Consider the following 24338-nt stretch of genomic DNA (forward strand, 5'->3'; position numbering starts at 1 on the left):
ATGTTGGTAAAGAAAGAAAAAATACTTATTGTTAGGTAAAAAGAAAATGAATTCCCACTTTGCTGCACCCACTCAAATTTTCCTTTGTCTCTGTGATGCCCGGACCATTTTTCCCATTAGATCTGATAAAGGTCTCATTGGGGAAACTACTACCTGTGCCCCCCTGGGAGCCATTGTGGTGTTAGTCTCAACCTTGGCATCTGTGTTGGAACCATCTCCCCCGCACCTTCAAACCTTTAAAAATATTATTCAAAGAGTGAAACTACAATATCTCTAAATCATTACCTATACTCATCTAACGTCAGGTGTGCTTAGTGTTTTACATTGGTTCAGCCATTATGGTAATCCAGGTGGGGGCAACCGCACAAGTGCCCCTTATTCCTCTGGGCGAGTCACCTCGCCCAGACAGTGCACTGTGACGAACATGGACTATTAGTCCCTTCTCCCCAGAAGGGGAGCCACCCCCTTTGAGGGTAGGGAGGTGAGCCCTCTCAGCAAATCACTCCCTGGCAAGTGGGACCTCACTGGGAGCGACTCCCCTCGTGGGGACTATGTCTCCCATTCCAGTGAGTCCAGCACACGTTATCTGCCTACAATCAGAAAGACTTACTTCTGTTTTGAATAGTGCCATTTACCGAATATCGTTGGCTTCAGGTTATGCTGGATCTCGCTTGAACTCCACAGTCAAAGAGGAATGGCACACCCCTTTTGGTTCTGATGACGTACATAAACACACAAGGAACTTTTAAACAGGGAGCAAGAAGCTTACACAGAGGAGAAGCTCTGGCGGGAGGAAGTGCTGGAGAGGCAGAGCCACGCTAGACCGCGGAGCCTGTGACAGCGTGGAGAGCGAGCCGATAGCTAGCGAGACAGCGGAAGGCTGACATCCTCAATGGCAAAGAGGCCTAAGTACCAAAAGAATCAGTAGCGAGACCATCTCGACTGGTGGCGTGACCACACAAAAGCAGTGGTGGGCCTCTGATGCCAAGACAAGACTGCAGTGGAGAAGTGGGACCCACGATCTCCACAAGAGACATGCAACAACTGCCAGGCAGAGTAAGAGAAGCTGCCACTCCCGAAGAAGTAACACAGCTGAGAGGCGCAAACCAGTGTATGAGAGGCAGGAGAAGCCACCAGAATTACGGGAGCCAAGAAAACCCGATGGTTCGATATGGGCAGACGCCCCACCGAGACCTCACTAAAGAAAGATGACCAGAGGGCAAAAGGGCTTCAGAGAGCCCTAGAAAAACAAGAGACATTAACATACAAGAGCAGTTAAAAACATTCTTTTGGAAAAGATCCAGGACTTGATGTACTTTTAAATTATTTGTTTGAAGAGTGATCCAAACCATTGGGCCGGCAATCGCCAAGGATAGAGGCAATTAATCTGAACTCCTTATTTTAGTTACTTTTTCTAAGTGGTAAGGCCAGCTAGACAGGTTTTGTACTATAGACTATTTCATTTGGGACATTTCACGAGCGCCATTAGTTTTAGTTTGATAGGTAGGGAATAACCCTCGTAGCAGTAGGGCTAGATGGGCAGTTTTATTATTATTTAAATAAAACACTCAATATGTCAAGATGTAGTTGTATGACGACTTCTGGTTTGCCACAGCGTCCATATTCGGATTGGTAGCAGTGAAAGTTTATGCTGTGCGAATACCTGGTGTGTCCAATTTAACACACAAGGAGCATTTGTGCCAATAAAAAGCAGCTCTACCTCAAACTCCAGTAACCTGGCAACTGTATTTCGATGCCCTGTGTGGGCGTGTGGCGACTGGGAATGACCATATAGCATGGGTGTTGCTAGGCTTTCTCAATCACTTGGCCCATCAAGTAGGGCACTTTGATCTTCCTCAGGTGTGGGTACCACCAATGGCTTGTCCTGCAGCTTTTGTCCAGAACTGCAACTGTTGACCCTAGCAAGAGTCATATTGGGTTATCTTCTTCACAACACAGCCCGTTTTAAGGAGACTGGAGTCCTCCAATTACATCTTGGAAAATGGTTACATCTCTCTGGATAAGACGTCTTTAGTGTCTAACCCTGCCCAACTCACTTTGAACCACAACTTGCCTAGCTCCAGGTTCAAAAGCTCCACTCTGTAAATTAAACAAAAACGCAACTGTGACACAGCTTTCTTCAACATTGGAGTCTCTGAACTCTACCAACCATTTCGGTTCTGTTGATCTGGAGCTGTGGTCTTCAGACGCATACACTGCCTCAACTGGTTTGAATGTCAAAATCTCTGGCTGCTGCTGCACAAGGAACTCCACCCTGCCTACTATAAGCCTGTACTACTTTAACACTTCAGCACCTAGAAGACCAAGTTACTTTCTTACCTGGTAACGTTCTTTCGATGGGATGGACGACTTATTCCATATCTATGACAGGTAATCACCACAGCTGTGCTGCTTTGAAAAAATTTCGGCCTCTACGTCCAATCTTCTGCCAGTATGACCACTGAAAGACTTGCAGAAACGTAAGCTGCAATTGCATAAGAAATTCTGTAGCAGAGCAGGTAGGGAGCGATATGGAATACGTCGTTGGACCATCCCATCGAAAGAACGTTACCAGGTAAGAAAGTAACTTGTTCTTCAAGGGAATTGGGTCCTTCGACGTATTCCATATCTATGACAGACTACCAAAGCAGTACCAACATATGGAGGCCGGAAAAGAATTTAGAATGTAGAAATTTAGAATGCCCAATTAAATTGCAGAGTAAAGGACCGCCTTGCCAAAGGCCATATCCTGCCCATGGATAGAATCTAGGGAGTAGTGTCTTACAAAAGTATGGACCGAAGGCCATGTGGCTGCTTCACCGGGACATGTGTGAAATGTAGAAACTTAAAGCTCTCCTAGGATCCAACCTATGGAGCCTCTCCTCTTCCTTACCAGGAGGAGGAGGATAAAATGCCGGAAGAATAACCTTCTGGCTTAAACGAAATTCCCATACCACTTTCGGAAGAAAGGACGAACCCCAAGGACAACTCTGTCCTTATGAAACACCATGAAGGGTGGCTTAACAGAAAATGCCTGCAACTCACTCACTCTGCGAGCGGAAGTAACCGCAACTAAAAATACAGTTTTAAGGGTTAACAGTCTCAAAGGACAAGAATGTAAAGGCTCAAACGGAGCAATTTTAGAACAAGGTTCAAATCCCAACCTTGCACCTGGAAAGGTGACGACGGAAACATTAGTGAGCCCTTTCAGAAACTGAGAAATTAAAGGAATTTTGAAATAAGAACACTCCTCAGACGAGCGCTTAAATATGGACAGAGCCGCCAGTTAACCTTTAATGGTACCCACTTGCAGGCCCTTGTGGGCTAACGAAAGCAAAAAAGACAGAACCATAGGAATGTCACATGAAAAAGGATCCACATTCTTAACCCTGCACCAGTCGCAGTACTTTCGCCAACGGTACAGGGACTTTGTTGCAGACCGTCTGGCCGAAAGCAACACCTCCATCACGTCTTCAGGGAGGTCCCAATCCTTATACCTCAACCTTTCAGAAGCCAAGCCTGAAGGTTGAGGGGTCTGACTTCTGGATGGAGAACCAGACCCCCCACCCCCTCCCGTGAGAGCAGATCGTCTCGGTAGGGAAGACGGCGTGGAGGGCAGACTGGCAAGTCGAGAAGGTCTGGGTACCACGTTCTCCGGGCCCATGCCGGAGCAATGAGGATCATCTGGGAACCGAGCCTCCGTAACCTCTGCAGCACTTGCAGGATGACGGGGACTGGAGGAAACGCGTACAGCAGTGGGAACGACCACTCCACCACAAAGGCGTCCCCTAAGGCTCCTCTTGGAAGAAATTCCAGCGAGCAGATCTTTTCGCACTTCCGGTTGACACTGGAGGCAAAGAGATCCACTTGTGGGGTCCCCCAAAGGGCGAAGATCTCCAGGAGAATCTCCTGAGCCAGCTCCCACTCGTGAGAGATCGCGCTCTGCCTGCTCAGAGCGTCCGCCCAAAAAGATGTTCACCATCAAAGGGCATGTTGAGAAGCCGGGCTTGCACATCAGGAGCAAACCCCGACTTCCGCAACCACGCAAAACTGCGCATTACGGTGCTCACCGCCATGGACCGGCCGGCACAATCTGCCACGTCCAGACCCGACTGAACGGATTCACACATGGCATCCTTGCCATCCTGAACAAAAGCAAGAAAGCCATCCCATTCCTCCCCTTCGGGAATATGTTCAGCCGCCAAAGAGAGAATTCCACCGAGTATGAGTGAAACGTGCTAAGGCACACACAGTTGGCTGCCTGTAAAGCCATACCCCCTGAAGAAAACACTTTCTTCGCCCAGCCATCAAAACGTTTGTCGTCCCCATCACAAGGGATGGTAGGGTACGACGCCTGTTTTGCCGGGGCCGTAGCGGCCTGCACCACCAAACTCTCTGGAGTGGGGTGCATAGTCAAGTAGCCGGGGTCGCTACTGGCAGGACAGTATTTTTTCGGCAAAGACTTGCCCACTGCCGGGAGACTCTCCGAAGCAGTCAAAGCTGCATCCACCCTTCTTTGCAAGGCCATATGGAATGGCAGTACCGGGTCAGTTGGAAGACCTTGGTCCAAGATGTCTGTCAGGTCATCCTGCAGAAAATCTCCTGGTGGCGCAGACCACCCCAAGTACTCCATGACCCTCGACATGAGGCGCCGGTACGAGGATTCAGCATGCATACCCGGCTCAGGCCTGCCAAACTCAACCTCCGGGGAGGTGTCCAGACCACTGGAGTCGTGCAACGACTGACGCAGGTCTTCTAACTGGCTATGACCAGATAATAGGTCATCAGGAACCTCCTCAGGAACCATACCATCATCAGACCCTTCATCCACCTCAGAAATATAGTCAAGAGGCTGGAATAAATCCCTGGATGAGGGCAAGTGTTTGGACTTGGCCAGATCCTTCCTCTGGGTTTCCACCGGTCTCCGGGGCACATCCGAAAAATCCTCCTCGAAAGGCGTTGACGGAATCGGCGTTGACGTAAAGCGTGGCGCCGATGGCTTCGACACAGGCCTCTAGGGCGGAGCCCCGAGCGTGTCCTTCGACAGCCTCAACGTCGATGGTTCCTCGGAGGCGGAGCCTCGAGAGAGTCCGTCGACGATCTCGGCGCCCAAGGCGTCGACGTCTTCTTCGAAGACCTCACAGGCTCAGACGGTCTCGACAGCGTTGAGGACCGGGACCTGGAGCGGGCATGTCTAGAGCGATCCACCTTGTCCGACCAGGACCTCGAAGGTTCCCGGTGATCGTGACGACCGCTCGAGCCGGAAGGCGTGCGAACAGCGTCTATATCACGTTCCCTGCCGGCGTCTTGACAGCACGGACGGAACGGAGCCCTGCAACTGAAAAATCGCCATCATATCCTTACAGAATGAATCCCATTCTGCAGGAGTGGAATGCTTGGTGGGACAAGCGACCCGCCGACAGGCGGAGTCCTTGGACGAGGAAGGCGATCGAAGACGGAGCTTGTGTGAGTGCCTCGAAGAGGCAGAGGAATGGCGGGACCCGCTCCGGGACCGAGACCTCCTGGACTTGCGCCGACGATGCGGAGAGTCGCCCCTCGAATCTTCAGTCGAAAGCCCAGTGGATTTCGACTTCCGGGGCTTGGACACCTTACCAACAGAAAGCTTCTTCTTACGCTCCCTCAAGGCCTTTGAAATTAACGCCTGGCAATTGTCACAATTGTCCGTGGCGTGGTCCTCACCGAGGCACCAGAGGCAGGCTTTGTGCGGGTCTATCAGCGACATCTTGGAACCGCAGTCCCGACACTTCTTGAAACCCGGCCGCGGGGTAGAAGAACACAGACACATCATGGAAATCTTCACAAAAAAAACTGGTTCGAAGAACCGATAGAACAACTCAGAAGAACTGAGGTGCGCCGAGATCTCCGAAGCGAACACATTCGCGGAAAAAACAGAACCGAGGCTACGGAGGTCATGCTACTTATAACATCCGGTGACGTCGGCTCTCGAGGACAGCGTATCGACTTCATCGAAAAAAAATTCCGAAGCATCACAGCGGTCGTGATTACCGGTCATAGATATGGAATACGTCGAAGGACCCAATCCCCTCAAATCAGTATTTGCAGTCCACTGAAATACCTCTGGGTTTCAGGTTCAGCAGCCCAGTGGACTGTCCTGGACATCGGAGCTCTGCGCTAAATCTCAAAGTTGGCATTCGAATGACTCATTTTAGGTGATTGGACTTATTCTGTAGGGTCCCGTATATATTCTAGGCCTTCTTTCACCCTTTCTGGATTGGAGTTTCGATGGCAGACCCAGGGTCTTGCAATAAGCCACCGAAAACGATTTGAAACTGCTCAGCCAATCAAAATGGGGCTCCATCTGAAAGGGCAATAACTATTTTGGATGAGGGTATTGTCTTTATTTGAACACTTTGAGCCCTGTTAGGTGGGATGAATCAGATGGAGTCATCACAGATTCCCAGGCAGTGACCTCCTGCCATGTGGCCAGGGGACGGCAGCAGCCATTACCTGATCCTGACCCACGGGGAGGCTATATGAGGGAGGATCACATGGGAGAGACAAACTCTGGGGAGATGTCATGGCTTTATCCGGTGAGACATGGTTGCCCCGATTTTCTCTTGAAAACACCCTCCCATATCTAACACCCTTATGGCCTAATGTGATACATCCAGTCTTTTCCCCGCAAATAATAGGGCAATCACTCTCTCCAATTCCGCTAATCATCTAGAATTAAATCCCAAATTAAGACTATTGGAAGAGTTTATTAAATTATCCAGATCAATTCTCAAAATTGGGCTTCATCTCCCAGAAAGACCAAAATACTGGGATGAGGAAAAGGAATCTAGCAGTACAGAGCGAGAGAAGCTAAAAGCCCAGCAAGCGCTCTAGTGGTTGCTCGCATACACCTGTGCCCGGAAAGTTGAAAAAGGCGACAAGCAGGGAACGGAGGTCTGCTGCTGGCGGGAGAGAGCTGCATCTCTCCATGAAGATGAAAAAACCGAAAGGCAATTACCAGCGTGGTGGAGACAGGCAGTCTACCAATGAAGAGGCTGCGCGGGAAGGTCATACTGCAGGAAAGCCAGGAGCCGGTGAGAGACTCCTGGGCGATTGCATGACAGAGCAGTGCTTTACTTCCGGATCCCAGGAAAGAAACAAATGTGTGAAGTGACGCGCAAGAGACAAAGGAACCTAGGCTCACCTCAGAACCTTACAGGACCCAGGCACCCACAGCAGTCCCTGCACTTGCCTCCAGGCTCCTGCACTACTTGCAGCACTATGCACTTCCCTAAGAGATAACCCTTGGCACTTAACCCGGTCCTCCTCGACCAGGGAACTTCCCTTTGTCCATCACTTGCACTCCTTGTCTGGCACTTACAGGAACTGCATGCACCTTACCTAATACGTTTGTCTGTCTGTTACTTGGTCTCCCCTTGAACCCCATGACATTGTGCACCTGAAATACTTGTGTTAGTGGGACATTATAAAAGCACAATAACCTGCTCATTCCCATCCTAGCCTCACTAATTGTCACGCACTTGCATTATTGTCATCCGTTATGCTTGTTCCCCCTCCCTGCGCCACGCAACTACCGGTTAACGCACTTGAATTAGAAGAAATGTCTTCAGGCCTAGTATGCTTATTATTGTCTATCATTCTGAAATTTCCCCATGTTCCCCTCCAGTCTTGGAGCGCTTTGAAGCGCTCGTCTTTTGTCTAAGCGATTTATAAATAAACAATACAACCAAGAAGAACCGGTTACCAACAGGAAGAAGACAGTGACGTATCTCCGCTTCACCAGAGAGGAAATGAAAGACAGTAACAAAAGTCAGTGAGTCCACCCTGAGGCAGTGGGGACCCCAGGGAAGAGTACAATTAATTAAGGTACAAACCACTGAGAGAGAAAGAACAAATGTACTTTTTGTGAAGAGGGGAGTTAAGCTAAAACCAAACCCCTTTTCGGTAAAAGATATACGTTATGCACATATCGGGAAAACCAAGACCGGAGAATATATCTGGAAGTCAGTTTAACAAACTGAGTGTATATGCAACTATGGGGTAGGGAAGAATTCCTGTGTGAGAAGAAGTCCTGACAGGAGAATACACCAGGCAATTACAAGTGTGTGAACAGTATAAGCCTTGACAGGCGAGTATACCAGGCAATCACACAAGTGCGAAAACAAGAAGCCCTCACAGGAGAATATACAAGGTCACCACAGGTGTGCGAGGACAAGACACCCTGGCAAGGGAGTATACAAAGCCACAATAACTGTATTGGATGAAGTCCTGAGAGGGAATATCAGGACTAGAGAAGAGATTTGTGAACCAAGAGCAGAGAAGTAGAAGCCAGTAGGAAAAGACTACAAGGTGTTCTGAAAATATAATTGAAAAGTTAAACAAAATTGTACGTCAATTGTTGTGAGCCTAGAAAGGCACAAGAACTACTGTGTGTGAATCTTCGAAGAGTAAAGAGGAATCCGGGGTAAGGGAACCACCCCCTGGGACAAGGACCTCCATCTTGAAATAAGTTTTGCGTTTGAGCCATTTTTCTTTAATGAACACTTTTCTAAACCTCCCAAGGTTAAATACTTTTCCTGTTTTACCTTAGAGTTTAGTTTTAGGGTGAGGGTCCGTACAGAACTTTGGACACAGAACAGTATTGGTTCCGACATCGTGGCACAGGCAGATTCTTTGGTTTAGGTAGAGATTTCCTCTAGAACAGGGTCAGAGAGGCCTCTTCCTAACCCTTTTGTTTTCAATATAAGTCTTTAACCAAAAATATGGCTAACTTGTGTGAGATTTTTATTTCCTGACTTCTCACATAAGTCACCTATTTGAAATACTACTTTTAAAAGTTATTTACTTACCTGTAAAACTCCAGATATCTTCACTGCACAACTACATCATAGACAGAATATATTTTGATAAGGTTTAAGTTACTTAGCTGCAACTATTGTTCTCCCGCATGGGTCTGGCATGGAGTCACAAGCTCATGAATATTCTCAGTCAGGCTGGGAATCCTCAAATCACTGTCCTCTGGGTCATACCACCCCCATTCAATGACAGTCCTCTCCCTAAACCCCTCCTCATGCAGCCATCTTCATATTGGGTAAGCTCGGGTCGAAGGGAGGGTTTGCATGTGAATCCATGCCAGACCCATGCTGGAGAACAATAGTTACAGGTAAGTAACCTAAACTTTCTCCAGCATGGGGTCTGGCATGGATTCACATGCTCATGAATGACAAAGGTGGCAAAGCTCAACAGAGGGGCAAATTAACTCTTACCTCTGAAACAGAAGCACCTCAAGCGAACAGGTTGTATAGCACTGCTTGGCTAACTCTAGACTCCTCCCTGGAATCCATGTTGACGCAGTAGACATTCGTGAAGGTGTGCATGGACCTCCACGTAGCAGCCCTGCAGATGTCGACCAGGGGCACACCGGACAGTAACGTCGTCGTTACAGCGATTGTCCTGGTGTAGTGGGCTCTCGGACGGCCGGGCAGCGATCGGTTCGCCAACCGATGATGCAGCCGGAGAGGCACCATGAAAAGGAAGCCTTGGACAAGGTCTTCCCATGGTTCACAGGATCAAAGTTCATGAACAGTTGTGAAGTCTTCCGAAAACGTTTTGTGTGTGTCACATAGAACTTTAGGGCACAAGCAACGTCCAGCGAGTGCAAGGCCCTTTCATCTAATGACAAAGGCTTTGGGGGAGAAAAAAAACAGGTTAACACCAAAGGCCAATTGAGGTGGAATTCCGACAGAAACTTTACCATGAAAGAGGGCTGCGTATGCAGCACCACCCTCGATTTGTGGAAAGTCAGGTATGGTTGCTTGGAGGATAGGGCCTGGATCTCGCCTACCCTCTTGGCAGAGGTGATGGCCACAAGGAAAGCAGTTTTCCACAAGAGAAACGAGAGGGGCCTGATGCATAGGCTCGAAGGGGGCCCCCCCCATGAGCCTTGTCAAAACTACGTTGAGTCCCCACGCCGGGATAGGAGCCTTCACCGGCTGGAAAGATCGAAAAAGTCCTTTGAGAAACTCCTTGAAGAGTCGATGAGACCACAGTGAAGATCTTCCTGGAGACCTGGTGTAGCAGGAGAGCTGCAAGATGTACCTTGATAGAAGCGTGTGCAAGTCCGGCCTTGGCCAAGGATAGCAAGTACGGAAGAACCTGCAGGGTCGTGGCCCTCTGAGGGTAATCTTCTGAAACATGCACCACGTAGCGAAACGCTTCCACGTGTGACCATAGCACTTCAAAGTCACCGGCGCCCTGGCCTTCTAGAGGACCTCCCTGCAGTCCGTAGGCAACGCATATCCTCCAAACTCTATCGCTGCAGGAGCCAAGCCCTCAGGTTCAGCGATCCTGGCTCATGATGGATAGCGCCACCTTCTCTGGTGAGGACATATGGAACAACTGGCAGCTTGATCGGGAGCGACGCTGACAGGCTGAGAAGGTCCGGATACCAAATCTACCCCAGCCACACCGAGGGGATGAGTATCATCTTATCTCGGGAGGATAGCTCAGTGGCAACGTGCTCGCCTTGGAAGTAAGACGACACGAAGCAACACAGGTTCGATCCCCAGGTCCACGCTTAGAAACTTCTGGATATTATGCGCATTATAAATAACGTAACCTATCATATCATGGACACCGAGTGTTTTGATGACTTGTAGGTAACGGGGGAAAAAAATAAATAAAAAAAAGAGTACAGAAACAGCCATTCCCACGGGAAGGAGAACGCATCCCCTAGGCTCCTAGGCTGGTGGAACCTGCTGGCAAACATCTGGCACTTGGAGTTTGACACCGTTGCAAACAGATCTTTCTGGGGCCTACCCCAATTGACGCACAGGCAGTCCACCTGATGCTGACGAAGCTCCCATTCATGGCAGGAGCGCAGTTCCCTGCTGAGGGAGTCTGCAATGGTGTTCTTGACTCCCTGCCAGGAGGATAGGGACGAGGAACATCCCTGCTCCAACAGCCCAGCGCCACAAGTCCTGTGCTTCCTTGGAGAGCGCTGAGTATCGAGTGTCCCTTTGTTTTTATTATGTAAAACATGGTGTTGGTGTTGTCTGAAGATCTTCACCACCTTGCCTTTCAGAGATGGGAGGAACGACTTGAGGGCCCAGAACACTTCCCGTAGCTCCAGGATGTTAATATAAAGATCCTTCTCCTCCAGCAACCACAGACCTCTGGCGTGCAGATGTCTGGTGCGTGCTGCCCATCACTCTAAGAGAGGAGTCTCTAGTGACCGGATCCTGGTATGGCGGGCTCTGAAATCCTGTGTCTGTGGGTGATGTTGGAGCGAACGCCCCAAGATACATTTGCCTGGTGGAACTCGTTGAGAGATAACTTGTCCGTGAAGCTTCCGGACACACCTGCATCCAGCGGGCATCCAGAAATTCCTGAAGGGGTCATGCATTTGCAACCTGCAGAGCCGGATGAGGTAGATACATGATGACACCATGCCCAGTAACTACTGGATGCCCATGCTGTGCCAGTCTTCTTCTATGACAGCCATTGCACCATCCCCAGAATTGCTGCTTTACTCTCCTCCGAGGGTGATGCCAGACAAGACACTGTATTGAGTCTGGCGCCTAGGAACAGCGGTTTCTGTGATGGCGGTAAGCAGGACTTTAGATAGTTCACGGGGAATCCCACATCCGTTAGTAGCTAGACGGTTGCCTCTGTCCCCCTCTACAACCAGCTACAGTTGTCCAGGTACAGGTATATGCATATGCCCTGTAGACATAAAGGCACCACTGGTGCCAGGCATTTTGTGAACACTCTGGGGGCCGACTTCAGGCCGAAAGGTTGGGCCTTGAACTGGTAGTGCTGTCCCTGCACCACAAAAAGTAGGACCTTTCGATGTTCCTTGTGAATGGGGACGTGGAAGTAGGCATCCTCCAGGTCTGATGTCAAGAAGGCTCCTCTTTCTAGTTGGCCAAGCACGTGTTGCAACGTGACCATCCTGAATTTTTGGGATGCTAGGTATTTGTTCAGATGCCGTAGGTTTAGATGGGCCTCCACCCCCCCCATCTTTCTACCAGAAAGCCCCAGAGTTGCTGGGGAACTCACTCCATCTCCCCTTTTCGCAGCATGGCCCATACCTCTTGCAGGAGCTGAGGGATGTGATGCTCCCGATGGATAAACATAGGGATCTGCGGACACCTGCGCTGAAATTCCAGGGTGTGCCCTTGGGAGACAGCGTCCAGCACCCATCTGTCGGTGGTGATCTTTCTCCATTTACTGATGAATCTAGTCAACCAGTCTCCCACCGGGGTGCACGAGTGGGTGCCTGACATCCCGGTCGGTTCAGGCTTGCTTCGGTGCGGATGTCCTGCCCTGCAAGCGACGCTGTCCTCCTCTACCGTAGGCCTGGGAACAGCCTCTGTATGCTTCCTGACTTGTGGATCTAGAAGGCTGATGGTACAATGAGGAAAAGACTTTCGAAAACCTGCTCAACTTTGCCCTGTAAGAGCGAAAAGAAGAACGCTGCTGCTAGAGGGTACCCAGGGAATGGGCCGTCTCTGTATCTGCTTTGATGGCCTGGAGGGACTCGTCAACGACTTCCCCAAATAGGTTCTCTCCATCGAAGGGCATGTCCACCTCCTTTACTTGGACCTCCTGGCGGAAATTCTTTGCCTTCATCCAGCCGTGGCAACGAAGGCAGACACTGTTCCCCATTTGCCAGAACCCCGCATTGGCCACATCCAATGCCACAGTTATGCTGTGATCAGACTCTACATCCCCTTCCTGCCTCCATCTTCTTATCGTCCGGAAGGAACTTCAGAGAAGGCCCCAGCTTGTACCACAACTCCCTGTCTTACCCGGCTAGGATCACTAGTGCGTTGGCTGCCTTGTTAGTGGACACCGCAGTGTAAATCACCTTCTACCCCATGGCGTCTATCCTCTTCACCTTGCCGTCCGGAGGGACTGAAGACGAGGACGGGTTGGCCAACCGTTTTCCCGCGGCCACTGATACCACCGAATCCGGCAATGGCTGCGGCCTCAGGCACTTAGGTGTGGAGTCCGGTACCAGAAATTTCTTCTCCAGCCTATCCATTTTGGCTGGCACTGTGCAAGGGAGGGCCAGGCCCTCTTCCCGAACGTCGTCCAGAAGGGACACCGCCATGACGTCTTCCTCTTGGCCTCGTGTCTCTGGTACAAGAGGCCCTCCTTCTTGGTCTCCTCGGGCACTAGCTGGAAAAGCTTGGAGGATCGGGAGATCATGGAGTAGAACAATGCCAACTCATCTGGTGGGGGCACCCTATGTGGTGAATGTAAATGTGGAGATTCATCCGCTGCTATTTCGTCTGTTGCTGTGGCCATATCAGTTCCCGTACCCGTGTCTGGGTCTGCTGGGGGAGAAGGGACCCGACGTGGAGGCTGAAATGGGGGCATCAGATGACGCTTCCTCTTCTTTGCCGATGGCTAATCGGGGACCTGGGATAGCCCAGGTGCCGGAGCCATCCTCATCTGGATCTCTGACACCAATGTGTGCCGGGTCAACAGAATATCCAAGGAAATGTTCCTCAGCTGAGAAGGCCGAATAGGAAAACTGGGCCCTGCGCCCTAGTCGCTGTCGTCTTCCTCAACGGTCTCTCGTCTGGGGGGCTAGGGACACCTTCTGTGCTGTGGGTGCTACCTTCGCAGGATCAGACCCCTTAGCGTTCGTGGCGGTAGCAGTCAACAATGCTGTCAATGAGGTCTTAGCCTGTGCCGGTTGAGCCTGCTTGCGCTGTTCAGCCTTCTCCTCCGTCCGCGACTTCTTGGATTTCTCACTTAGTTTAGCCGGGGTAGATTTCCTCTGAGGAGGAGCTTGATTGCCGGCTGGCAATGGGGGCGGAAGGTGATGTTGTTTGCGCCCTATTACCTTAGGACCAGCTTTCGCAGCAAATCCAGTGGACTCAGACTTGCGGCTCTTGGCCTTATCTTGCGCCCCCATGGATGAGGCACCCTCAAAAGGACAGAAGACTGCTCCTTGGACCGGCCGGTACTGGCTGAGGCATGACCCCGCTAGGCGCACGGGTCAGGATCCTTGGCATTAAGCCACGCCGCCTTCTACTGTGCCTGCCCGTCGTCTTCTTGGATAACCTGAGGCTTATCTCGCAATCCACTTCCTTGTGGTCCGGGTGCAGGCAGTAGAGGCATTGCAGGTGCTTGTCCTCCACAAACACATTCCGTAGCACGCAGGGCCCGAAGAGGGACCTTCCCTCCTCCTCCTCCGTCATGGTCAGAGGACGCGAAGTAGGACCAATGGCCTTCTAGAATCTTCAATGATATTCGCCCGTGAGGGGAGCATACATTTGCCGACAACTGGTCCCCCCTGTCTGCAAGAGAAGCAAAGAGCATACAGGCTTTATTGAAACAAAAAAAGTGTTTTCTGTCCAAAACACAAAAAAAAAATACAAATAGCTCAGAGAGCAAACCCGAGGACTCCCAGCACTGAAATGCGCAGTCAAAATCTGAAGATGGCTGCCAGAGGAGGGGCTTAGGGATGTGAATCCATGCCAGACCCCATGCTGGAGAATAGTCAGTACACCCATATAAAATGGGCAAAAGGCAAGGGAAGTGAAGCTGGAAACTTTACTTCCCTTCAAAAAGTCAGGACAATATTAAAACAAAGAAAATGAATGGGTTCCATAGAAGACTATGAAGGGAAGTTGCAAAAAGAAAATCTTTAACACCGACGGCGGCTGTGCCACAGAAAGTTGAGACCCATGATAAACCAGAAGTCAGAAAGGCCCAGCTGAGATGAAATGCCCGAAACCATTGAACAATCAGCATGCCAAGAGGCAGGCCCAGGAGTCAAGCAGACAGCCAGCCAGCTACACATGCTCGACAAAGAGCCGCACAAATTTGTTGCAGAAGCGGAGAAGCAGAGGCTGAAATCTCCAATTTTCCAGAAGAGCATTGCCAAGAAAGCACAGGTACACAGTAGTCCAGGGGAACCAGAAGAAGGTGACCCAGACTCCTAGGCAGGTTGAGAGAATGACAACCGAAAGGCGGGGTGAGAGAACACATAACCCCAAGGTAGGGGTGAGAGAGGAAGAACCCCAAGATAGGGGAGGGATAATACACCCTATTGTAGGGTGCGAGAAACCGAAACGCAAGACAGGGTACCAGCCATAAAACTGCTTCAAGGGTGAGAATGCCCGAAACCTTCCTGGTAGATGATACCTGGAACACTCACAGCAAAGGGGGGGGAAAGGATTAAAACCAGATGGATTAGAACCAGATGAAACATTCATGACTCTTGACCAAACTGTGCTGGAGTGAGAGCATTTGAAAAATCATTCAGACCAATGGACTGACAGTGCCTCAAGGGCTGGGAGCCTTAGGAGGAGAAACATAACAGATTGTGGGTAAGAAAACAGTCCAATTCAAGAGCAGAGGGTTCTGTGTGTATCAGTTTGATTTAAATGCTTTGTTGTAAATGGTATGAACAGAATCTAGGTTAACCTCCCTGACAAGAACCCTTGGACAGTTATTTTATAGAATAGGGCCAAGATACTAAAGCTATGGACTTCCAACCATCAGAAATGCTTTTATGGTATCTGCTTAGATTCACATGCTGTGCATATGGTCCGACATCCAGTGGTAACCGCGGAGTATTGCATCTTGTCTTTTGAGAATCGAAAGGGGACGTTGACATGGGCGTGTCTAACACTATCCCTAACGTGACGTGTAGTGTCGTGTACCCAAGATCCCTCATGCGTTGAGATCCCTCTGATTGTATTTTTTCTGCCGAGCGGGAGCCTTATGACTATCGTGAGCAAGTATAGAAAAGAGAGAACAGTGGTAAGACGTCTATGTTTCTTCCATCCGAGAGGGTAGGAAGGGTGGGCGCATGTGAATCTAAGTAGATACAACCATCAGAAATGCTTTTACGGTAAGTAATGCATGTCTTCTGATGCTTGTTAATCTGCTTAGACTCACATGCTGTGCATTGACTAGCGAGCAGTACCCGGAGTTGGAGATGGGTTGTGAGAAGGAACAGTAGTGAAAAGATGTCTTCGTACTGCCCGTCCCACCTGGGAATCAGACCTAGAATGAGTGTCTAGGCAATAGTGTTTCGTAAAGGTGTGTACAGAACTCCAGGTTGCCGCTTTGCAAATGGACAAGGGGAACATTTGCAATGAATGCTATGGACGCCCCAGTGCCTCGAGTGGAATTTGCTCTAGGCATGAAGGGCAGCTCTCTCTTAGCAAGACTGTAGCAGAGAGTGATGCTTTTGACAATCCACCTAGAGATAGTGGATTTGGAGACAGCGTCTCCTCCTCTTCCTGCCACCACTGAAACGAAAAACTGATTAGTTTCCCAGGGCTTGAGGGATTTTGAAAGAACGTTGGTAGTTCTATCGACTGGTTCACATGGAACTTGGAAATTAATTTAGGCGCAAACCTAGGGTGAGTGTGCAGAACCACCTTGTCTTTGTGAACTGTTATAAAGAGATCTAAGATTTAGAGCGCTTGTAGTTCACTTGCTCTCCTAATGGAGATAACAGCTATCAAAAAAGCAGTCTTCTAAGTGAGGTCTTTAGGATTTGCTTTGTGCATGGGCTTGAAATGAGCCCCCATAAGCCTAGTCAACACCATGGTGAGGTCCCATCCGGGTTAGAAATGGGAGGGTGAATTCTCTTCAGTCCCTCCATGAAAGCTTTAATAACTGGTATCTTCCACCATGACACTTACTGTTGTGATGTAGTGTAGGCTGAAAGCGCAGCTAAGTGCACCTTTAAGGAGTTAAAGACCAGGCCTGAGTCAAGTAGATGAGTTAGGTACAAAACAATGTGTGTGGGAGAGAAGTTAATCGGGTTAATGCTCTTTGAGTTGCACCAGATGACAAACAGTGTCCATTTACTGGAAAAGCAATATCTAGTGTTCGGTTTTCTTGCCTCCCTGAGAATGTCCATACATCTCTGAGGGAGCTGCAGGTGCCCAAACTCTATGACTACAGGTGCCAGGCCGCTAAGTTCAAGGTCTGCGGGCACGGGTGAAGCGTCTCCCCTTTGTCTTGCGACAACATGTTGTACAGGCAAGGCAGCTTGACTGGAGGAGATAGGTACATCTCCATCAGATGAGCGAACCAGGGTTGGCGGGCCCACATGGGGGCCACAAGTATCATTGTGACTGGTTCCTGGTGCATCTTGTGCACTATCTTCTTGAGAAGGGGAGTTGGGGAGTAGGGAGGCGGGGGGCAAGCGTAGACAAATTTCCCTGACCATGTTATCCAGAGTCCGTTCCCCATGGAACGGTTCTGGGGGTACCTGGAGGCGTAATCTTGGCTTTGAGCGTTCTCCAAGGTTGCAAACAGATCCATCTCTGGGGAGCCCCATTCTGCGAAAACGTTTAATCACCATTTGTACTCAATGGGCAATGGGAAGTATCTTCTGAGTACATCTGCCAGAAGATTGAGTTCCCCTGGAACATGTTGTGATAACAGGAACATGTTGCGTTTGAGAGCCCACTTCCAAATGTTCTGGGACAGTTTGGACAGCCCTGGAGAGTGAGTGCCCTCTTATTTTTTCAGATAGTACATGGCTGTGGTGCTTCTCTGTGAGGATCAGGATCGTCTTCCCCTGCAGTTGCGTTTGGAAAGCTTTTAGTGCTTTGAACCCTGCCAACAGTTTCAACAGGTTTAGGTGATTGGATGCTATGTCTGACGACCAAACTCTGTGCGCTGTTTGTTGAAGCAGGTGAGCTCCCCACCCTGTGAGAGACGCGACTGTAGTTAGAGTGGCTTCCACTGCGGGGGTGGTGAAGGATTTTCCCTTCAAGAGGTTCTCCCTCGGTCACCACCCAAGCGAGAGAACGAGGGCCCGGCGAGACAACCACTAGATCGTCCCACTGTCCGCTGGCCTGACACCACTGGCTGTTGAGCCACTCTTGCATTGGGCGCAAGCGAAAAACCAAGTAGATACATGACGCCATCATTCCTAGCAGTCGTATGGCCTTGTGTACCGTCGCCTCTCGACTGGCTACATACTGAGGGATTTGAAACATGTTTTGAACCCTCTCATTGGAGGGGAAGACGAGGCCGTCCTTTGTTCGAATTAGAGCCCCTAGGAACTATTTCACCTGACTGGGGTCTAGGCTGGATTTTTTCTCGTTGATAGAGAATCCCAGACTGAATGAAAGATGTATCGTCTTTTGGGTATTTGATACACATGTTTCGTAAGAGTCCCCTGTTATGACCCAGTCGTCGGGGTAAGGATAGACCGGGATGGATTGCCTGCGCAGATGTGCTGCTGCCACCGTTAGTACCTTTGTAAATACCCCTGGTGCAGATGCTATGCCGAAGGGTAGTACCTTGAACTTATAGTGCTCGTCTTGTATCATAAATCGAAGGTATTTTCTGTGCGGTGGCAACATTGAAATATGAAAGAATGCATCTTTCATTTCCAATGTTGCCATGTAATCCCCCTTTGATAGCAGGGGAATTACTTCCTGCAGAGTGACCATGCAGAACTTTTGTGGCTTTCCAAAATTGTTCGCTGGGCGCAGATCTAAAACAGGGTGCATGGTTAGCTCCTTTTTGGGTACAAGGAAGAACACTGAATAAATACCTTATTTTACCTGTGACAGAGGTACGATTTCTATGGCTCCTTTCTCTTGCAGAATCCCGACTTCCTGAATAAGTATGCGAAGATGGTCTGGTGTCAGTCTTGCTCGTGGAGGTCTGAATGTTGGGGACCTGTTGAACTGTATACAGTACCCGTGGGCTATGGTCTTTAGCACACTGGTGTGTAGTTATCCCTGGGTCATTTTGAACCTGAGGCCGGAGAACCTCTGGGGATAGGGTTCCGGTCCCTTCCTTTTCCACGACACTGACCCCTTCGGGGATACGGGGTGGTGTATCCGCTGGGTCCCTGTGGAGAGTTCCAATTGGTTCCCGAGGAGTATTGTTGTTGAGGTAAGCGTTAGCCACGAAAAAGCCGTCTGGTCCCAGATCCTCGTCTTGTGGAGGGTATCTGTGTAATTTGGTCCAGAGTTTTTAGGGTGTCATGCTCCTTTTTTGCGGTCTCGAGGGCCTTGTCGACCGCCTTCCCAAACAAGTTGGATTCTTCCACTGGTTTATTTATAAGCAAAGCTTGCATCTCTGGCTTGAATCCAGAGTTCCGTAGCCACGCATGTCTCTTCAGGGGGGTGCCCTGAGCTAGGGATCGACCAGCTGTCTCGGCAGAATCTAAAGTGTTCTTTAGTATGCTTTGTTCACTTGCCTGCCCTCAGCGACTGTTGTCAAGAGACTGGTTCGTAGAGGTTCGGGAACCTCCTGTAGGCCTTCTTGTAGTAAGGCCCATTGTGCATCCACGTAACTGGCCAATAAAATTGTGTCGTTGGCAATATGTGTTCGAACTCTGCTGCGGTCGTGACTCTCTTCCCAAGGGCATAAAGTCTTTTACCTTCCTTATCAGGGGGTGCCTCGTCTGTTGACAACGGGACCCCTGCCCTTTTTCTGGTGATAGTCACCACCAGAGAGTCTGGGGTGGAGCGACCTTTGATAAACAGAGGGTCAGAGGGAGAAGGACGAAAGAGTTTCTCTATTCTTTGGTTAACACCTCTTGTGAGAGCAGGTGTCGATAAGGAGGGAGCCAGACATTTCTTAATTGAATTGAGGAGAGGAATAGCCAGGCTGGCCGGCGGCTTCTCCTTGAGGATGTCCTCCACAAAGTCAGCTCAGGGACTGCTTCCTCTGTGGCAATCTTAAAGTGTTCAGCTGCTTTACGCAACATGTTAAACGTCAATTGATCATCCTATGGCGCGGGTTGTCTAGTGGGGGTGGTTTGGGGAGGGGTGAGTCCAAAGATAGGGCAACCGGATCGTGTGGCTCTGGAGACTGCCATGGTTGAGGGTCTCCCATATACGGGTTCTCCTCCCAGCCCTCAATGGGATTGTGCATGTCTTCAGGATTGGAGAAATGATCCTCATCCTGAGTGTCTGCAAGAATGTCTTCTTCAGTTAGGTCATAGTTGTAAATATCCTCTTCTAAAGAGGGGTCAAAAAGCCTTGGAAATTTTGCTACAGGGTCCAAAGGGCTCTCATCCCTTGGCCTCCTTGGTGTGGGTTGTTCTGAATGGGAAACAAACCTGTCCAGCTTTTCCATGCAGTTTTCAAATTTCTCTCTAGTCCAAACAGAAGACCTAGAATGGTCGAGAGGTGGAAAGGTGTCCTGAACACGCTCTTCCGTCAAAAAATGTCTAGATTTATATCTCAACGTCGAAGATAACCCTTCTTCGCCCTCAGAGAACTCCTCTTGAGGGACTGATAGAGGTGAGACATCCCTGTGCCTCTCTTTCGACTTATGGGTGGGTTCCGGTACTCCCCCTTAGGCTATCCCTGGATCTCGGTGGATCCTTGGCCTTTTCCGTAAGCCTCAAAGAATCCCTTGACTGCCGTCTCTGTGAATCGGCGGAAACAATCCTTGCTAGGCTGTCCGCGACATCCTCCGTAGAGAGGAGGCGCGTAGCTTCAGCTGGCGATTGCGAGGGAGTCTTTCAGCAGAGCTGGGATCTTGTCCTCAACGGCTGCCTTTTTCGGCGGTGCCAGGGCCCTGTCTTCGGCGGAACTGGAGACCGTATCGTCGCTGGACGCTTTCTTGTGATGAGTCTCGACGGAACCTGCAATTTTAGGGGTAGCGCGCTTTGTTTTAGATGGCCCTCTCGCTAGGCGCGTATGTGGCAAGGGCTGCCGATCCTGACGGTCGGCGGGTGCCGCTGGAGTTTCCGGTGTACCCGTTGGAGCTGTAGTCTTCTTCGACTTGGCCGAAGATTGGCTTGGGGTTGTGTGTTTATTGCCGTGTACATGTTTGTCTTTTTCGCCGGGGTGTGACCTCCCCATAGCAGTGCCTAAGCCGTGCTTAGCGGGGCCGGGGATAGACGATGTGGAACGCGAGCGTTCCGTCAAAAGGTCAACGACCTCCGGTTCGGAGGTCTGATTGTCACTCTCGCCGTCATCACATTCGGTGGCTGCGGCAGCGGGAGAAAACTCGGCATTCGACATACCGTAGGCCGCCCACCGTTTGACTCTACACTCCTTTAATGTCTTAGGACGGAGGAGCTTTCAAGCCGCGCATCCTTCCTCTTTGTGATCGAGGGGCAAGCACCGGTTACACGGTCTGTGCTCATCTTTCCAAGGAAATTTGCTCTTACAAATGGGGCAAAACCTAAATGGAGTCCTCTCCATAGCCGAGGATGGGTAGAGTGACGAAGGGAAAGGCATTCTCAGTTTGTATAGAAATGACCACCCCGACCCCACTCTCCCTACTGTGTAGGCCGGCGGAAGGCCCAGCCACGTGGTCGGCAGCGCCGACTGGATCACCGTCCGTCCAAGTTCTGAAGGTCTTCGTCAGAGAGCTGGAACAGCCATCAAAATAAGGGGCAGATAGGGTGATCTGATTATTTTATAACTATTCAAAGGTTGAGGGGACAATAGGCAATTTCTTGGACGAGCTCCGCATCAAGGAAACCAGTATGGTGGGTGGACAAAAAACAATCTGAGGGACCTCGATGCGTCAGGGATCTTGGGTACACTACATGTCACGTTAGAGTGTTACAGGCATGCCCATGTCAACATCCCCTTTCGATTCTCGAAAGACAAGATGCAATACTCTGCGGTTACCACTTGATGTCGGTCCATATGCACAGTATGTGATTCTAAGCAGATTAACAATCAGAAATAACTTTCACGGGGTGCAGATCATTTTCTTTTTTTTTAATCTAACGGGAGATGCGCTCTGCACAAGGGTGTCTCCCGTCAAAGAAAAAGAGAGACTAGGTCCCTTTTCGGTTGACGACAGCCATTGAAAACATGTTAAAAAATGGCAGCCGTATCCGAAAAGTGACCAAGCCCCTCTTCCATTTTAACGGCAGCGGCCATTTTATTCACTTTTTTTTCAGCACCACCAGCAGTGAAGGCAGGACCGTGCCCGAGAAAGGCTGTTTCTGATTCGTCAGAACGCCTTTCCAGGGTGCAAATACATTTAACAGCTAGTAACAAAGTCAGTCACAGTGCAACCTCGTCAGTCTCCTGGATTCTGATCTACCACAGTACACAATGAGTGGGGGAGAGGTTTGCTGGGCAGTGCTGCAATGTACCTTGTATCTCCACCAACTGGTCCACAAAGTCTTCAGGTTGAGGTTCATACTCTTGTAACAGTTTATGAAAGACTTCCAGAACAACCTCAGCCACCTTCCACTGTAAGGAACCAAAGAAAGTATTTATTAAACTCCACCTTTACAAGCGTATGTATTAATCAAACCAACACCAGTAGGAGTGATGGCATTAATGATTTCCTAAATCAAAGATGTTTTAATGCAGGTCTTCCTCCTGTATAAGACACAGTATCAATAACAGTCTGTCCTCTGGGACCTTGCACTTCAGTAAATTAAAGAGATGATACTAATGTTATTTCTGAATCATCAGAGCCACCTTAAATATTAGGCATCACAAGAAAAACAGAGGACTTCATTAAAAAGAATTACATGCATTACTCACCGTAATAGCATTTCTGATGATTGTATTTGCTTAGATTCACATGCTGTGCATATGGTTGACATCAGTGGTAACCGCGGAGTATTGCATCTCGTCTTTCGGGGACCGAAAGGGGACGTCGGCATAGGCGTGTCTGTAACACTATCCTTATCATGACGTGTGTAGTACCCAAAATCCCTCACACGCCGAGGTCCCTCAGATTGTATTTTTTCTGCCATGAGGGAGCCCAAGGTTATAGTGAGTGAGTACATAAAGAGAGAAGGTAGTAAGAAGTCTATGTTCCTTCCACCCCGAGCGGAGAGGTAGGGGGGCGCATTTGAATCTAAGCAGATACAATCACCAGAAATGCCATTACGGTGAGTAATGCAGGTCTTCTGATGCTTGTTAATCTGCTTAGAATCACATGCTGTGCATTGACTAGCGAGCAGTACCCGGAGTTGAGATGGGTTGTGAGAAGGAACAGTAGAGAAAAGATGTCTTAGTACTGCTTGTCCCACCTGAGAATCAGACCTAGAATGACTGTCTAGGCAATAGTGTTTTGTAAAGTTGTGTACAGAACTCCAGGTTGCCTCTCTGCAAATGCTATGGATGCCCAAGTGCCTCGAGTAGAGTGTGTTCTAGGCTTGAAGGGCAGTTCTCTCTTAGCAAGAGTGTAACAGTGATGCATTTGACAATCCACCTTGAGATAGCGTATTAAGAGACAGGAGCCCCTTCTCTACCAGCTGCCACTGAAAGGAAGAATGGTTTATTCTTCCTTAGTGGTTTAGTTCTTTTCCGATAAAACGTGACTGCCCTGCGCACGTCTAGTGTGTGAAGGCTTCTTTTGGCCATGTTAGTAGGGTTCTGGAAGAAAATGGGTAGTTCGATTGACTGGTTCACATGGAACTTCAAAATGAATTTAGGCACACACCTGGGATGTGTGCGCAGAAGTACCTTATCTTTCTGGACTGTCACAAAGGGGTCTAAAACAGAAAGAGCCTGTAGTTCGCTAACCCTTCTGATAGAAGTGATAGCCACTAGGAAGGCTGTCTCATAGGTCCGGTCTTTCAGACTTGCATTATGCATAGGCTCAAAAGGAGTTTCCATGAGCCTGGTTAAAACCACATTCAGATCCCACCCAGGGGCTGGGTGAGAGATGGGAGGATAAATCCCCTTAACCCCTTCCATGAAGGCTTTAATCACAGGTATCTTCCACCACGATACCTTTTGCTGCGATGTGGTGTAGGCTGACAGAGCAGCCAGATGAACCTTTAGGGATTTGAAGACTAACCCAGAGTCAAACAGGTGGGTTAGATACAACACAATGTGTGAGGGTGAGCAATCAATGGGATTGACGCCCTTGGAATTGCACCAGATGACAAAACGTTTCCATTTGCTGGCATAGCAATAACGTGCATTAGGTTTTCTCACTTCCCTGAGTATGCCCATGCATCTCTGAGGGAGTTGCTGGTGTCCAAACTCTATGATCTCAGGAGCCAGGCTGCTAAATTCAGAGTTTGTGGGCATGTGTGTAGGGTCCCGACCCCCGTCCTGAGACATGTTGTACAGGCAGGGCATCTTGACTGGTGGGGAGAGGGACATTTCCATCAGGTGCGCGAACCAGGATTGGCCGGCCCACATGGGGGCCACCAGTATCATGGTAACTGGTTCCTGGCGCATCTTGTGCACTATCTTGTTGAGAAGGGGAAGAGTAGACAAATTTCCCGACCAAGTTATCCAGAGAACGTTCCCCTTGGATCAGTTCTGGGGGTACCTGGAGACATAGTCTTGGCATTGGGCGTTCTCCCGATTAGTGAACAGGTCGATCTCTGGAAACCCCATTCTGCGAAGACGTTGGACACAATGTCTTTGTGCAGTCGCCAT

The 24338-nt window shown here is 49.6% G+C and overlaps 1 protein-coding gene across 1 annotated transcript in view; it reads right to left on the reverse strand.

Moving 5' to 3' along the window:
• Positions 1-24338, reverse strand: part of NUP205 (nucleoporin 205) — a 1887652-nt gene that overhangs the window by 1394629 nt on the left and 468685 nt on the right. The window contains exon 16 of the mRNA XM_069628771.1: positions 22079-22178. Within this exon, the coding sequence (XP_069484872.1) occupies positions 22079-22178 (100 nt within the window). The remainder of the gene's footprint in view (positions 1-22078; positions 22179-24338) is intronic.

Source organism: Ambystoma mexicanum, chromosome 12 (assembly GCF_040938575.1).
Source record: "Ambystoma mexicanum isolate Mex_15411 chromosome 12, UKY_AmexF1_1, whole genome shotgun sequence".
Lineage (NCBI taxonomy): Eukaryota > Metazoa > Chordata > Amphibia > Caudata > Ambystomatidae > Ambystoma > Ambystoma mexicanum.